The sequence below is a fragment of the Protomyctophum bolini genome, assembly GCF_963924005.1.
Source record: "Protomyctophum bolini genome assembly, chromosome: 22".
Taxonomy (NCBI): Eukaryota; Metazoa; Chordata; class Actinopteri; order Myctophiformes; family Myctophidae; genus Protomyctophum; species Protomyctophum bolini.
The window spans coordinates 12,697,803-12,715,955 of record NC_137883.1 but is presented as its reverse complement, the minus strand read 5'-3'; the positions used below and the strand labels follow the sequence as shown (position 1 = coordinate 12,715,955).

At 43.5% G+C, this 18,153-nt stretch overlaps 1 protein-coding gene and 1 long non-coding RNA gene across 6 annotated transcripts in view; one reads left to right on the top strand and one right to left on the bottom strand.

Annotated features, from left to right (window-relative positions):
• The first annotated feature begins 911 nt into the window (after window positions 1-911).
• Window positions 912-6,730, top strand: LOC308310134. The gene is made up of 2 exons (XR_013963463.1): window positions 912-5,860; window positions 5,894-6,730. It is a non-coding gene; the product is annotated as an uncharacterized lncRNA (long non-coding RNA).
• Window positions 4,441-18,153, bottom strand: part of ctif (CBP80/20-dependent translation initiation factor) — a 61,715-nt gene continuing 48,002 nt past the window's right edge. For all 5 annotated transcript variants that reach the window (XM_080756262.1, XM_080756264.1, XM_080756263.1 and 2 more), the window contains 4 exons: window positions 17,888-18,022; window positions 15,619-15,774; window positions 9,505-9,558; window positions 4,441-8,083 (listed from right to left, as the gene is read on the bottom strand). In XM_080756262.1, the coding sequence (XP_080612388.1) occupies window positions 7,859-8,083; window positions 9,505-9,558; window positions 15,619-15,774; window positions 17,888-18,022 (570 nt within the window). In that variant the 3' untranslated portion in view covers window positions 4,441-7,858. The remainder of the gene's footprint in view (window positions 8,084-9,504; window positions 9,559-15,618; window positions 15,775-17,887; window positions 18,023-18,153) is intronic.

The window sequence follows — 18,153 nt, the reverse complement described above, 5'->3', positions numbered from 1 at the left end:
CTTCGGTGACAAAATAGTCTGGAAGTTTGCGGAGAGAGGAAGAGATGGGAGAGATGGGAGAGGAGAGAGGGGGGCAGTAGACAAGAATGTGAATCAGTTTCCCCCTTGAGAAGCACCAAAAGAATACAAAATGAATACAAAGCCACACCACTCTCTCTCTCTCCTTCTCTCACTCTGTCCCCTGCTCTCTCTACCCCTCCCTCTCTCTCTCTCTCTACTTTTAACGGAGCGACCGAGCGAGACTCCCACGCGTGCCACGCAGCCTTTGATGTGTGCGGTTGGCGTGCTGCGCGAGGAGGCGCGGTCCCGGTGCGTGTGTAAACACACGGCACATAAAAGAGCTTTGCGGCACACGCACACACGCAGGGCGCGCTGCATGCACGTGCTTCCTGCTACAAGCTAGCCTACTGCCTTGTCTGTGCTCTGCTCCTCTCTACCTTATGTCAGTGGTTTACAAACGTTTCAGCCCATGACCCCAAAAAGAGAAACGCTAAACTAGTGAAAATAGCAGATCTACATCGGGTATTTTCACCACTTCTACTTGTTTTCGGATAAGATTTGTATAGTCGACTAAATCTAAAGTTGATTTTGTCAAAATGTATTTGGGCAGGCCTTGATGGCGTCGTGATGGCTGATTTTACACATGGCCGAGCTACTATTGTAGATCTGCTATTGTCTTCTCTTTTAGTTCTTCTGGATCTCTTCTCCACTAGTACCTCTAGTCTATAACAAATAGTCTAGTTTTTATTCATTAACTAAATTGAAAATATATTTTAGTCTTAGTCATCATAGCTTAGTATTTATTTAGTTTATCATCAGTGAAAAAAAGGTAGTCGGCGAACATTTTTCGTCATACGAAATGAACACTGGTGTGCAAGTGTAATTGTCTTTGTCCCCCACACTACCCCAGTCTGTGGGTTATCATCAAGGCCAGCTGAGCTGCAGTCTGCTTTTGTGTGACGCACACAATGGATAACACTGGCCTGATAGGTCAGGACACACACACACACACGCACACACACACGCACATGCATTTATTTATCACCTTTCAGAACTAGAGCTTTTAATCTTGCTGCACTTTTGTTTTATGCCGTTTCGCTGTAACTTACTTGAGATCAGTGAAAATAAGGGTCTTTCCTTCCCATCGCTGCAGTTGTTGAGGTTAAATAAAGGTTGAATGAATGAATAAATCCTTCTCCCTCTCTCCACGGTCCGTCTCTCTCTGTCTGCTCAAGTAGGCTAATCACACATGGGGGAAGATTGGACATGAAACAAAATCAGTGGTGGAAGAATTACTTACAGGTTTTACTTAAGTAAAGGTATTGACTGCAATGCAGAAGTACTCTGTAGTAAAAGTAGTAAAAGTCCGGAATTCAAAATGTAGCTAAGATTAGTTCTATATGTTCAGAGTAGAGATGGATTGAAGACAGTAGCAACAATGCAGTTTATGTCCTCGTTAATTTTAGTATACATGATATTAAAACCACAATCAACTGTCTGTATGTATTCATGAAAATAAAAACAAATGGAGAACACATCCACACATTTATCCGTCATTTTCTCCAACCCCCCGTTAGGATTATTTATTTTCCAATTGCTTAGAAAAACAAAGCAAAACAAGAGCTCACAGACAACCCACCTGCAAATCTACAGCTTGTCTTTGTGTGGACTGGATCCGCCTGGATTTCATATATTCATGAAAATATGCTAATGAAGGCGTGCCGCATTCAAACTTCGCACTTGACCCGGGCTACGGGGTCAGAGGTCACACTGGATGGGGGTCCAGTGTGGTACGAGTTAAGGGGGGGTCCTACACCCAAAGCAAGCCTCTCTTTGCATAATGGAATTGGCCAATAGATAGGCGTGTCTTTTCTGTGTGAACCAAAACATGGCAATACCCACACTCACAAGTCTACCGGCAAGCTAGGTATCACTAAAGTTTCAGTTGATTTTAAAAGGTGGTTTAAGTGTCATTTTGTTGGGTTAAAACCAAAAGTGCTTTGTTAAAAACACATAGCTCTATATAGTGATAGTAATCATTGCTATTGTGTTCAGCAACAGCTGTCTCTCTCCAGCTCTTTACTAAACATGATAAAATGCATTTTTATCAGGAGATGGTGCCTATTCATCAGCTCCCAAGTTCTACTGTTTCAGTTCCAATGTTGTCTGCTCTTTTCTTCCCATCATCAATTCCAATTTCAGAGCTGGCGACACCCTGCTACTTAAGAAACACCCAAGGATTACTATCAGAATATAGATCTATTAAACACTTATTTTAACCAAAACATATCAGGTACGACACCTTTAAATTGGTGAGTTTATATACTGTATATGCATATATGTCACCATTTGAGCTAAAATTCATAGAAACCTAGAGATAAAAACAAAGCAAAACAAATATTATAATAACACAATGGAATCATAACCTCATTAGGCAGTATGCCATCCCACAAAAAAAAAAAAAAAAAAGAGGTTCAATGTCAACGTTCAAACACAGCCCAATATTCATGTAACTATTCCTTCAGGGCGTGTTCAACTACACAGGATCCTGGATTCTTGATACAAGATAAGAGAAAATTATAATTACAAATAATACATTAAAAACTGCCCAGAGAGAATCAATGGGAAAACTAAATATAATTCATATGCATGTGTCGTGTTTGTGTGTGTCGTGTGTGTGTCAGTGTGATTGGAAAACCAGTCAGATTGAAGAAGGTGCGCTCGTTTTCACCGACGTTTTCACGCGCCGTCTGAAGGCGACTTGAGCCGCGAGAGGCACCGCGCGAGCTCAGGCGAGCGAGTCGCCGTGCCGAGACTCAGCGCCGTCCAAATTATGTACCGACAGGGACAGAATGGGAAGTCATCGACCCCCCCACCCCCATCCCCCTACCCCCTAGTCTCGGTACGTCCAAGACATCATTTCTTTTTTTGGAGCGGGGGAGGTCAACTCGAAGAAAACGTGCACTGCTTCAATCAGACAGGTTTCCCAATCGTACAGTAACATATACAACATGTACACGGCAAAACCCTCAGGATTTCTGAGTGTACAAATGGAACCAAATGGACTGGAGTCGTAAGGTTCCATTTGTACACTCAGAGTTAACGCTGGTGATTTTACTGCGTGAGAATGTGTGGGATGACCCCTCCCTTTACCCTCCCAGCAATTTAAAGGCATTTAGTATGCAACTGTGCCCCGTTTTACAAAACAGTGAAGTTGTAACGTTGTAACGTTCTTACCAATCATTTCCCTCTGGTCTATACCAGCAGTCAGAGTAGTATCAGTGTGGTGGTGATTACTGTATGTACATGCAGGAACACACTGCCCTCTCGCTGTACTTTGGCGCTTGTTTTGGTAGACGGGGACGTTTTTAGGCAACCAAAACAAATCCAAAACACAGCATGTTTCTGCAGGCAAAATACATATATACATACAGTTTTGTTATGTAAACTCAGGGGAAAGTTACATGCTATGCCTTTAACATAAGATAATGCCTGATAGGAGTCCCGGTTCCTTAGCATTAATCTGACCAAAATGGTACAACGGCCACTCTTTCGGAAGTTCATGAAGGCCACCTTTTCCTACAGCCACACAATCCAATATCTAAACTAAACAGCCCTCTGTGTTGCATGAGGCCCTTTCCTACATCCTTTTCTCAATCCTTTTTTTCTTTTCCTTTTTAAACACTCGCAAATATACTGCAACTGCATGATGGATTAGACACAGAACTCATTCACAAACGGTACAGGATTGATCGGCTTGTACATCGGTATCATAGCACACACGCCAAATTAGCAGCTCAGCCAGAATGACGTTTCCGACTTGCGCTCCGCCGCACGGCGGTGGCCCCGGCCCAAAACAACCCATTTACAAAGGTTTACAAATAAACCCTTTTCGGCGAGCATCGCCGTCATGCGGCGAAGTAGAAATCGGGGCTTGAGAATCACACAGGAGTACCGTAATTTCCGGACTATAAGCCGCGACTTTTTACCCATGATTTGTACCCTGCGGCTTATACAACGGTGCGGCTAATCTATGGATTTTTACAGCTAACGCAGAGCCATCTAAGGCTCTGAGCTAACGAAACGGCCACTAGGGGGCCACCTGGGGCTTATAGTCCGGTGCGGCTTTTATACATATTTGGGATTTTCCCTAAATTTGGCTGGTACGGCTTATATTCAGGTGCGCCTTATAGTCCGGAAATTACGGTAGCTAATAATGTTCATAATTATTATAACAAGTCCTCAAATATACACAGGTTAATGCTTTATCCGTTCTCCCCTAAAAACAAAGCAAAAAACAAAAAATGGGTTATACGGTCAAAAAACAAAAAGACTTGCAAAATGTCCACTGCAAGGAATGGCTTGAATAGAGGGAGAACAACTTGGGGAGAAGCGTTTCACTGTGTCTTGTGGGCCATGCTTTTTTTCTTCTTTTTAGCATTTCTTTTTTTTTTGCTGAATTTTTTTGTTTTTTTCCAGTGAGCACAGTGTCAAAGAGTACGTTCTCAGCCAGTCCTCCCCAAAAAAAACAAGGATGCTCGTACAAATATGGGTAGTTTAGACAAGGCCACTAATCTCTCACACGTCCAAAACCTTCGCTACCGCATGTTTCTCACATCCAAGGTTTTTCCTTTTGAAATTCTAACCCACGACCACCGTTTCAACTTTCAATACGATCTTTTCTTTTTGCCTTCTTTTCTTTCTGTGTGTATTTCCAACTTTCAAAAAGCAGAAAGCCCCATAACAGTGCAAAACAAATCCATTCTGTGCAATAAGGCCTACTTCTAGAATATCTCATACGTACTTGTTTTTGTAAATCTTATAAAGATGAGTTTCACACAATCATAGTAACACGTTGACAATAGAAACAATACATGATTTAAAAAATATAATAATAAAATAGATACTGAAGATAAAAGCGTGGACAAAGCACGGAGGAAATTAAATGCCTCCCCAAACCCCACCGTAGCTAATGAACAAAAACAAGGAATCCCCCAGTGAGCTGTGTGTGTACTGTATTTGTTATACTTGTGAGGACCAAATGTCCCCACGAGTATAGTAGAAACAAAGCAGACATTATGAGGGAAATTGTCCTGGTCCATACAAGAGAAAATGGTTTGTTTTCTGGTTTAAAAAAATATTGTATTTTATTAAGATGAACAATTAGGAAAAGATTAAGGCCGGGTTGGGATTTAGGTTATTTATTTTTTCATTTAGGTTAGGTTTAGGGGTCGGGATTAAGAGTTTTCCCTATTTTATATTTAGTTGTGTGGCGATGTCACTGGGGCTATTTTCAGCCATTTTCAATGTTGATGTGATGTCCTCAAAACATGCGAGTGTAGAGTAAAAGGTTGAACAGTTTGTCGGCTAAATGATTGATCTTACCGGCCAGAAACTGTACAAATGGAACCAAATGTTGTACACTCTCAGGAGTTATGGGGGTCTGTGGTCCATTGCATAGCACACTGGGCTCCTTGAAATTAAAAAAGGTTGATAAATCACTGGATTAGATGACGCACTGGGGGGTGGGGCGTTAACAGGAGTGTGTCGTCCCATGGGGGGGCTCCAGTCGCCATCTGTCACCCTTCCCCTGCCAGCCAGAAGCCCTCCAGCCCAGCTCAGCCCAGCCATGGCCGGGCCTACAGGCCCTCCTATACTGTCTCAGTCCCACACAAAGGACTCCATGCTGGGGGGAGGACGACGGGAGGACAAAGGCTGCTCTGGAGCTCAAGGCCCTGGCAAGCGGGGGACCCTTTGACCTGCGCCGTGGCCCTGGGAGTCTGCTCTCTCTTTTATCAGCCACACAGACGGGACCCCCAAGGGCCTGGATGGAGAGAGAGGGGGAGGGAGAGAGACACAGGCTGGAAGAGGGCCTGGATGGAGAGAGACACAGGCTGGAAGAGGGGGGGGTCAGATGAACACAAAGGGACAGACTGACGTGGAACACCCCCATCCCTTCATCTTTGAAGGAAAGATCTCCCTCTCCTCCCTACGGACATGCTGACCTCCGTCCCCTCCCCGTCTCCCACGCATGTCGTGACCTCGCTGTCGTCTGCATAGCACCCCCCCCCCCCTCCCTTTCTGTCCCGTCCCCTCACTAGTCACCGTGTGGTCAAGGGCGCCCCTACTGGCCATGGGTGAAGAGTGTCTGTTCTTTGTAAATGTCTGTGTTTGATGGTTTTAAAAGCCTCTATGCAGACAACCGCTGACATAGCGGTAAATCACACATCCACGTATTGATGATCTTTGTGCATTGATTATTTAAGATGTTGTTTTAGTTTTAAATTCTTATTTATTTTTAAGAAGGCTTATTTCATTAGACCGTGGCAATGAGACGACATCTCATTGTGGGATTTTATTTTATTTTATAAAAGCTATTTAAATAAAATGTTTTACACTATATGTTATATTGTATCTTTTTGTTTAAGCCAAGAACACACCAATTCAAATAAAAGTTTCTTTGAATCTGGAATCTCAGAGCAGTGAACCCATCTACTGTACGTGTAATAAGTGTCACGGTGGCATATCGTGTATATAGTATTGCACTTTTATCTTTAATCTTGTGGATAGGATAAGGTTTCATGTGAGACGAACCAAATGTTTAAAGGTTACTCGCAGCATCTTTACTGATGGGGTGACGGGATGTTTCCTTACCCCGAGGTGTTTATATATCACACTCCATGCGTTACGGGGGTCTGTGTTCAAATGCCTAGCAAACTGGAGGTCCTTGGGGAAAAAAAAAAAAAATCTCGAGAACCACTGCTCTAGGAAGCTCTGTTCCTATGCGGTAGTGGTGGTGGAGGCGGGCTTTCTGTGGTAGTCCTGGCCCCTCTATAGAGGGTCTATGAACAGCAGCCATTTTGGAGAGAAATTGGGCCCCTTCCACACTTCCTTCACAGGTGTTACCGATGATACTAATTAAGGCTCTGTTCCATTCTGGTCTATTATTATTATTGTGCATGTTGGCTCACTGGAAACACTCTGCTACACCAGTGGGCCTCAAAGTGTCCTTGAGTGGGTTCCAAATGGCCCTGTACTCTGAGTCAAAACAATCATACACAATTTTCCGTCACCTGAGACGGCAGATTCAAAGTGGAAAGAGATGCGCATTCTCCAAAAAAACGAATCATCCCTATCTCATCATTACAGGGAACTTTTATCAAACCCAAGGAGTCTTCTAAAACAATTCCAGTATGGACTGGAGTTTTGAAATATTCTCATAAAACAATATCGACTTACCTACTACTATATGGACTTTTTATGGCTGAATTCTATGAAACCTCTTCTATAAAGGAACATTCCTAGAAAATTACACACGGCCTTTGCATGCAGTACTTATCAGCAAGAGTGTACATGTTACCAACAAGATCCTGTATGTACCAAGAGGGTGAGCCAGACAATAGCAGCCAGGAGAATGACACTAGCAGGACAACTGCCACTCAGCAAATTGGTGCTGTGGAAACCAACACATGGGCATCGATCAAGAGGACATCTTACAGTAACATACGTGGATGTACTCAAGAACGATGCAGGAGCGCAAAGCACCAACGAACTGGCCAGATGTATGGAGAACCGAGAGGACGACCTAGAGAGAGCCTTTAACTGAAATGGATCACTCAAGCGTGCTTGGAACCAAATGGTTCCATTTGGACACTTTCATTATGAGTTAGGGGGTCCTTGAAATTAAAAACGTACACTAAATGGAACAGAGACTCTTAATAAGGAAGCAGAGAAGGGCCACCAATTCATTTCCAATGCGGCGGCTGAGTACAGAGCCTATGGTGGGGGTCCATGGGTGGTCCTATGCGGTGACTCTGCTGAGCACAGAGCCTATTGGGTGGGGTGTCCATGGGTGGTCCTATGCGGTGGGTTTGGTGAGCTTCTGTATGGTGCGGTTGTAGTACTGTGTGGTGAGGGCCTCCAGCGGGGTCCAGCGGTGCGCGTGCAGCTCGATGACCTCCATGAGGAGCGAGCGGGTCAGCTGGGACTCGGCGGGACACAGCATCTTGTCGCGGGCCGCCGCCAGCAGCTCCGTCATCATCTCCGGGAGCTGCTCCTCCAGGAGACGCCCCGTGCTCTGCAACTGGAAGGAGAAACAGGATGTATCCCGTTAAGAAGACCCCGAGGTCGATTCCACAAATGCCTTCTAAATGACTAGTTCTCAAACCTTTTCGTAATTCTAAAGTATTCAACATTTTTCAAACACTTTCAAGATTTTTCTAAAAATGTTCAAAAATAGCAGCCGTACAAGCTCGCAGTGCGGACATGAGGATGCATTACGTACTGTAAGCACCGCACCTGCTTGAGTAGCCCTCATTTGTGATTCTTGTCATGTGTGATGTTATTTGTATTGCACTTTATTTAAAATGTAATTGTTTTGTTCTATTATGTTGTGATTATATTATATTCAGGGCATCCTTGAAGGTCTTCCCTGAGTAAATAAAGGTCAATAAAATAAATTTTCTTAAAATGTTCCAAAAAAGGGAAAAAAGGGAAAAGGACCAAAATGAGATTAATTTGAATTAACTTTAAATGTCTCCTATGAGTAAGTACCTATAGTTCTTAACTTATTGTCATTGCTTTTATTGCACTGTATATACCGGTACACAATCTAGTTATTTTAATTGTGTATGCTGTATGAAATGTGCAGCATACAAAGCATGATTGACTTATACATGTAACAGATGTACTGACGAGACGAGTCATCTCAATGACAATCATGTGGACAACGTCAGCATGGCTGACACTCCGTCTGTCACTGTCACATATAGAGACGCGCACCAGGGCTGTCACGATTAGGACATTTCACTTGACGTCTAATTGTCGCTCAAATAACTGCGATGAACGATTTGTGTTTCTGCCGTTGAACATTATTGTAACATTGAAAATAATTGTGATTATGTAATAATTGTGCCTTGGCCATCAGTGTGGTGCGTGCGTGTACACTGCCTGCATGTGCAACCAATATGGCGAGTCAATGGTCGCATACAGTATGTATAGTAAGGGAAGAGGAGCTGTTTGCTGACATCTGCCATGTTTTTCCTCTAATCCGTCGAGGGAGGTGACATTAATGTTTAACGGCAGCACAGATGATGGGTTTGGAAGAGATCCAGACCCATGTGTCTGTCTGGTGTATGTACTGTATGTAATGTATGTGTCGGATCACAATGTTAAACACGTTATTTCGAATTTTAGATAGCATATATATATATATATATATATATATATATATATATATATATATATATATATATATTTAAAGATAGATGCTAGAACTTGGGACTAGGGAATAGTCCCACATTTGGGCACTATAGACAAGACATTTGTATTATTTTCCTTTCAAAAGCAGTGAAAATAGCCAATCTGAAAGCTCACAAGGGTAAATATGTGGCAAACAAAACAAGAAATGTGGAGATACAAGGTTTCTGCCTTTTTGTTAATTAAATTGATGATGACTAATATAAATGATATGAAATCATGATGATGACGTGTGTGAGTCCATACCTCCATGGAACAGCAGATGACCGCGTCTTCCTTCACATCTGTGGACTCCAACAGCTGCAAGTTGACAAGATAGGACACCATTTAAAAAAACCACAGATTACACAAGGCGACAGACGGAACCCAAACCAAACCTTGTATCTCAGTTTTTATCCCGTAAACGAATGCCCTACTTCATCATACGATGAACGTTGGGGGGTTCTAAAACTGTTTTTAAATTGCAAGGTGTCCCCTGAAATCTGACATACAAATGGAACCAAATGGACCTGTTGTCTACCGTCAAGAGTTACACACCTGTAAAGGGTTCATCTGGACCGCACTACAGGAGAGAGAGTCCCTGGAATCCACTTTATCCGATCTAGCTTGTTGATTAGCTATTTTCACTACCTTAAAATATATAATTATTTTACAATAATAAGGAACAGTTTCGGACATGCACGATTTCCATCCGACAGCGACGTCATAAGGTCCTAACACGGCGCGTGAATAAACCTAATACGTTTCGGAAGATGTTTTATTGAAACACATTTGAATGGATGCCACATGAACAGGATTAGACACATGACTAATGCTGCTAATCCTTATGATAAATATTATTTTCCTGCAAGACATCAAACTGGCATGAAGGCAGCAAGCCAGGTGTTCGGCCAGGGGAAAGAGCTAATCAACAAGCATTTAAACCCTTCCTTAATTCTGTATGAGCAGTGTTTACACACACGCGTGCACCCCAAGCCTCTATTCCTAACCTCTAAATGTCTAATGTTAGCCCGAAATCGAACCCAAATCTTTTCATAATTCTATGTATAACTGCCCAAATCTATTTTCCTTGTAGGACCAGGAACATGGTCCTCACAATCTCCATTTCAGAAATTCTACTAGACTTGTTGGGACATTTGGCCCTCAGAAATGCAAGTGAAAGTACACGCACGCACGCACTCACGCACAAGACTCAAACAGCCAAGTTGTTCGTACCTACTCACTTCCCTGGATGCTGGCGTGCCAGATAAACACAGGACTAAATAATACAGGGCTTTGCCAGAAAGGAAAACCCCATTCCCCTGTAGAACAGGTTTAGTCTTCATCATTGTTTCTCAGAGCGCTGCTCTGCCAAACCTAACAAGCATTGGAAAACATGCGGTGGATTCACAGGAAACCCAGGCAAGGAGTTGAGAAAGATCATCTTGTGTTTTCATTTTTTTTTTTGCAACGCTTGCGTGTTGTGATGTGGTTCCAAAAATGCAGAAATGCTCAATGCTCGTCCAAGGCCTGGACATGAATTGACTCTTTTTTTAAACGATGTACCAGATCGGCATGGTACAGCATTGACTCTGTCATCCCCATTTTGGGCAAATTTTTGAAAGAAAATAAAAATGTGCGAAAACATCCAATCTACAAGCTCACAACGCGTCACATAGGCCCACACTTAATTAGAGGCGCACATCACCCATTTTCAACTCATCTTCATATAACTGATCCTCACTATAATGTCTGTTCTACGTACCAGTGACATTCTGTTCTGTGTACCAGTGACATTCTGTTCTGTGTACCAGTGACATTCTGTTCTGCGTACCAGTGACATTCTGTTCTGCGTACCAGTGACATTCTGTTCTGCGTACCAGTGACATTCTGTTCTACGTACCAGTGACATTCTGTTCTGCGTACCAGTGACATTCTGTTCTGCGTACCAGTTACATTCTGTTCTGCGTACCAGTGACATTCTGTTCTGCGTACCAGTGACATTCTGTTCTGCGTACCAGTTACATTCTGTTCTGCGTACCAGTGACATTCTGTTCTGCGTACCAGTGACATTCTGTTCTGCGTACCAGTGACATTCTGTTCTGCGTACCAGTTACATTCTGTTCTGCGTACCAGTGACATTCTGTTCTGCGTACCAGTGACATTCTGTTCTGCGTACCAGTGACATTCTGTTCTGCGTACCAGTGACATTATGTTCTGCGTACCAGTGACATTCTGTTCTGCGTACCAGTGACATTCTGTTCTGCGTACCAGTGACATTCTGTTCTGCGTACCAGTGACATTCTGTTCTGCGTACCAGTGACATTATTTTTTGCCAGGTGCTCGAAAAGCGCCTGGACTACATTTACACCCACCACTACTGACGACGTAAAGCTGACTTTAGTGGCGACTTTAGTGACGACCAATTCCTGATTGGCTGCCTCCAACGGCATAAAAACCCATACTCTGAACACCGCAACGCAGAGTGAGTGACAACAGAAGCTAATGTTATGAGCTAGCTGGAGCTAGAGGACAACCATAACAAAACACAGTGAGTGAAAAACGAATGAAAACGGGCACTACAAGAGCTTGTTGCACGTGGCAGTTACTTATGACTGAGAGTCATTCTTGTTTTACAATAACTTCCGTTTATATGACTAATAAAATCAAATATAAAAAAAGGTTGAAATCTTACCTACCAATGATGTCACTGGTAGGCAGGTTTCTGAACTGTCCACAGCCCTCCGCCGAGACGCAGACAGAAATAGTACTACCATAAGCATTATTGTGGACCAGTATATGAAGATAGGTTGACAATGGGTGAAGTGGCCCTACTGTAAGTGGTTAAAAGCAGACATGCTGTACACCAACTCAAGTATGCTAAAAAAAACGCTTGACATCAAAGCTGATCAAAGATCAAAGATAGATATAACGAAAAAGGTAGAATCTAAAAATGGTGACGTTTCATTTGAAGGGTGACTAATGTCTTCAATGCGATTGACATGGATTTTCTCAATTAAAATCAAGCTCATCTAGAATCTTATCCTAATCTTAATGCAAGCTTAATGTTTTGGACCATGTTGATGTGGAGACACTGTTTTTATCTAGAAGCTAAATGGTAACATTATATGGGCAGTTTCATAGCAACAGAACAGATGTAGTGTTTGTGTTAAGGCTAATGAATATGGGTCCGTGTTAACAACGTAGATGTGTTGGGAGTGTGTGTGTGGGCAGGGAACAACAAATGAGCGGATCGCAGTTATTTTGAGATGGGGATCGGTGGCCAAATACAAAAACTTTGAGCACCACTGATGCATCATTTCTTTTGAGAAAACCGTTACCATTTAGAAGACATTTGGAGAATCGTCTAACCCATGTAGGCCTGACCTCAAAATAAAATAAAACTCTTCTAAATCCTCCAGTTTTCTGAAATAAATATTTTCACCATTTTTCAAAAATAGCAGACCTACAAGCTACGAGCTTGTAGATCTGCTATTTTTCAATAGCTAAATTATAACATAATGTTCAAAACACCAAAAGGGGTTCCCGCCCAAAATGGGCTAAAGAAAGAAAGGTAGGTGTGCTGTCCTAAGTTTAGGCAGTGGGTACTCAGCTATAAATATAACTTCAATCGTAAACCACCAAAGTGGGAAAAAGCGGCACTCCAAAATAAAAGATGCAAGACTGGCTCAGATCCCGTTTCTCATTTCATTGAGAACGCTAAATAATGCGTTTCGGCAATCAGCCTTTCTCAGAGCAAATTAAAAAGAAGAATTTCTAGAATCGTCCTCAGCTCATAATAGGTTAATGACAATCTCCTGGTTAGGCCGCATTTAAAAGATTATATTAAAAAGAAAAAAGAGGAAGGCACTGTACTAATGCTTAGTTAGTATTTGATCGCTATATTAATTAGGATAACTTAATGAAATGCTAATTCACCATTATAATCGAATAAAATTGAGGTAATCGATAGTGGATTGCCTCAATCGTGTGTGTTTGTGCGACTGTGTGAATATTTGTTAAATACAAGTAGTGTGTGTGTGTGTGTGTTTGTGTTTGTGTGGTGTGAGCCAACTTGGCAAAGACATGGCCTCCGGCACAGGGCCTCCGGCATTGACGATTATCATCACCTCTATAAATGATATTTCAACCACGGTCTGATTTTCTCTGCTCACTCACTGTGCCGTCTCTCTGTCTCCTGTCCTGCTCCCGTTTCCTGTGGCTCAGGTAAATACATTACCCACTGTAACTCCACTCTGCTGCGCAGAGAAACCTAACTATTTCATTTAACACCAAAGGACCCGTAATTGGTTCCATTTGAACTCTCTTCGGGGTTAAAATTCTCAGATCTCAGCTTTCAAAGCTCGTCTTCTCTAATAAACTCATCTGTCGGAAACATTGTATATTTTGTGGATATCGTTGCTGTCGGGTAGAAACATTGCATCTCCAATGTTTTAGGTTGGGTTTTTTTCCCTAAATGAATGCCCTACTTCGTCATAAAAGAGTGTCATTTAAACAGTGAAAATGGCAAATAGTAACCTACTGTACACATGCAAACAGAGCTGGTACTTTTAAACTTGTTTTGTATACCATTTAAATCGTTTTGAGAAAAAACGCTGCCATTTTTACCAAAATGACTGCAAAAGCTCGGTGCAGTTTGTTTCAAAAAGCTTTATACCTTCTATATATTGAAGCACTGAGAAAACTGTCCTTCGTCCAAACTTGACTACGGTAGCGGTAAATGTTTCGGTCCTAAGACCTTCGTCAGTGCTATATATAAATATATACAGCTATAGCACTGACGAAGGTCTTAGGACAGAAACGTTTGCTATTTTTTTTGCGGCTTACGCCTTTTATTGGTTTTTTGAAGGGACAGACAGTAGGCTAACAGGAAACGGGAGAGAGATGGGGGAAGACATGCAGTAAAGGCCGTGTCGGGCTCGGGAGTCGAACCCGCGGCACACTGCGACTGGATTACCAGTCGGGTGCCCAGACGGTTACGCCACCGCCTGGGCCAACGTTTGCTTTTTAATTGCACTTTGAGCACAGAGCACTTTATGAGCATGATAAAATAAAAGGATTATTTTTCTTCTTAAGTCTCAGTCTAAGGAATTTTACTTCTATTTTCTATACGGTGAGCGAGTCTTTTTCTGTCAAAGTTTACCTTCTATATATAACATGTGACATAGCTCCTTTGAATTGAAAATAGCAGATCTACAAGCTCGTTTGTAGATCTGCTCTTTTCACTATTTTCAAATGCTTTTAAAGATAATTATAAAAAAGGAACCGTTTTGGACAGTGGACATACAAGGTTTGTACAGATGGGAACTGAACAGAGAGTCCGGAGCTTTACCGTCTGTCTGTCTGGACCACCACCCACTGCGGTATCAAAACGTCTAGACTGGCTTTGACCAAAAAGAAGGAAGCGTGTTTCTTTTAAAAAAGGGAAGTGAGCCGGGTCATTGTGGTTTCAGGTTTCAGGTTCATCTGTCCGACATCTGTACGCGGCGAGTAGAAAGGGAACCGGTTTGTAGGTGGAGAGGATCCCCATACAGAAGGCTTTGAAGATGTTTGATATACTAAAGAGAGGTGAGTATACAGCACTAAACGCCAACTCAAAACCGCAAACCGAACGATGAACTCTGAACTTGGCACGTACTGTAGATGATGGTGTAGATCAGAGGTTTTACTGAGATGAAGCGTTCACACTGGCAGATACAAAGCTACAGTTTCACATCCATTGTCGATGGAAGCTAGCGACATGAAGATACAGTACAAATCCTAATCATCATTACTTTTGATGCAGTAATAGTCTTTACTTTACCTTCGTCCCAAAACCATGTGGGGACCGGGTCCCGACCCACAGATATAGAACCACTGACTAGAGTCTAGTAGGAGGCAAGTGTAGGTGTGTGTGTGTGTGTGTGTGTGACTTTCGGACATTGAGAACACCAACCTCTCGCAGGCAGGTGTAGCTGTGTGTGACTTTGGGACACTGTGACATTGAGAACACCAACCTCTCGCAGGCAGGTGTAGCTGTGTGTGACTTTGGGACACTGTAACATTGTGAACACCAAACTCTCGCAGGCAGGTGTAGCTGTGTGTGACTTTGGGACACTGTGACATTGAGAACACCAACCTCTCATAGGCAGGTGTAGCTGTGTGTGACTTTGGGACACTGTGACATTGAGAACACCAACCTCTCATAGGCAGGTGTAGCTGTGTGTGACTTTGGGACACTGTGACATTGAGAACACCAACCTCTCATAGGCAGGTGTAGCTGTGTGTGACTTTGGGACACTGACATTGAGAACACCAACCTCTCATAGGCAGGTGTAGCTGTGTGTGACTTTGGGACACTGTGACATTGAGAACACCAACCTCTCGCAGGCAGGTGTAGATGGGACAGACCAGCACCCTGAAGGGCTCTCCTGCGATGCTCCTCATGGTCCCAAACACCTCACACAGGAAGGTGATGAAGCCCAGCCACCTCTCCACGTCACGCTGCTGCAGCTGCTCCCGACAAGAGAAGTCCTTCTGTTGGGGGGAAGAAATGCACAGGCTCAGTCTGTGTGTGTGTGTGTGTCTGTCTGTCTGTCTGTCTGTCTGTCTGTCTGTCTGTCTGTCTGTCTGTCTGTCTGTCTGTCTGTGTGTGTGTGTGTGTGTGTGTGTGTGTGTGTCTGTCTGTGTGTGTGTGTGTGTGTGTGTTTGAGAGAGGAGATGCTGTGTACGTGCAAAATCAGTAACAAAGTATGAATTGAATTTGTTTTGGGATAGATGTGATTTACAGAAAACAGCTTTTGTCATAATGTCTTGTACAGTAACACACACACACACACACACACACATACACACCAGGTTATAGAGCCCAGTGAGGTTGTAACACTGGGGTGACAAGCATCACACACACTTCTTACAGGGAAACTTCACAGGCCTCACACACACATTCAAAACAGACAACCGCCGTACTTGACAACCAGATGACAACTGTGCACGCACGCACGCACGCACAGACAGACAGAGGTAATGATCCGTTTAGCGGATCATTACCAGAAGCAAAGACAAAATGGGATTGAAAAATGTGAAGGATATCCCATAGCCTGCAGGAACGTAAGCGTGACAACAGAGCCCTGCAGTAACCACCAAACTCTGCAGAACTCACAAAAACTATATTTAAGTTACATTTGTGAAAGTGGAAAAACATGCTTCGTCACTGTCGTATGGCAATGGTGAATGCCTGTGTGTTAGTTTACATTGGTTGGTGAAACCACTGAGGAGAAAAACGTATTCAGACAGACAGAGATTCCTTCATATGATAGGATAGATAGGATGAGTGTTGAATTGTAAACTCTCTCTTCTGTTAGACCTGCTGTACAGCACCTCCCAAACAATATGCAGGGGGTCAGAGTCTAATCAAGACAGAACAGGTAGAGTGTGGCTAAGCACACTCAAACACAGAACAGGTAGAGTGTGGCTGACCACACTCAAAGACAGAACAGGTAGAGTGTGGCTGAGCACACTCAAAGACAGAACAGGTAGAGTGTGGCTGAGCACACTCAAAGACAGAACAGGTAGAGTGTGGCTGACCACACTCAAAGACAGAACAGGTAGAGTGTGGCTGACCACACTCAAAGACAGAACAGGTAGAGTGTGGCTGACGGCACTCAAAGACAGAACAGGTAGAGTGTGGCTGAGCACACTCAAAGACAGAACAGGTAGAGTGTGGCTGACCACACTCAAATCCATATAGCGGTTAGGACAAAATATCGGCCATAGTATACGGTATAGTATCGGCAACTATGCAATGCAAGCAAATATGAGAATAATGACAGCAGAAAGGGAAGGAGGTGAAAGGGTAAAAGTGTGGCGATGCAGCAGGTGGGTTAACATTTTAAGTCTGCGTGTCATCAGAAGGAAACCAGCGGCAGTGTGTGTGTGTGTGTGTGTGTGTGCGTGGGGCATACTGTAGCTATCTATCTGGCATTTAGAAAAGGAGTGAGGGATGAGGGGATAAAGGAAGGGAGCGACGGAGGCACTGATCCATGCCACTCTGGGTGAGGAGCTGTAAGCAGGATGGGAGCAGGAGGTGGAGGAGAGATGGCAGATTTACAGTCGGACACGCAGTCAGTGTCACGCACCGTCACCCGTCCTGACGGCGCGTGACACTGATAAATATAAATGAGGGCTAAAGGGCAGCTGTGGTGGTGGAGTCCGTGTTTTCATGACCGATTTGTGACTGGAACTTACATACCGGCACCTTAACCCATTAAGACCTGCTGAGGTCGCTTCTACAAATGCCCTTTTCAAACACCTTCAAGATTTTTCAAAAATGTCCAATAGCAGATGCACAAGCTCGCAGCGTGGCACAAAGTGATCTACAAGCTCACAACTAACAAGGCCTCCCGTGGCATTTTCCAAGCCCAGTTTTGAAATAAGTCTAGTCAGTGTCTCTCAAGCCACCGTTCCAGGGCTTCTTCATTAACCCACTGATATTTAAAAAGCAACACACACACACACACACACACGGCCACATGCACGTGTGCGTGCGTTATGGCTTTTTCTGAAGATTTATTGAACATTAACCACTTTTCAACCCGGTGTTGTTGTTTTGTGCCCCCACCACCACCCTGTGTCCCATGATGCATCTCACCTGCAGCATGTTGAGGAGCAGGGACCTGAACTTGGTGCCGTCCACCATGAAGAGCGCCATCTTGTCGCAGAGCCGGGCGGCGGTGGCGGCGAAGCTCCGGTCCGACACAGCTTTGGAGTAGATGGTGCTAACCACCTGCACGGAGAAATGGAGTAGATCAGTAGCAGTATACAAACGGAACCAAACGGACCCCATACATACTGTCGGAGTTACAGACTTCTAAGGGTCAGTTTGGAAGCCCCTCAAGGACACCACTGCCCCTCACA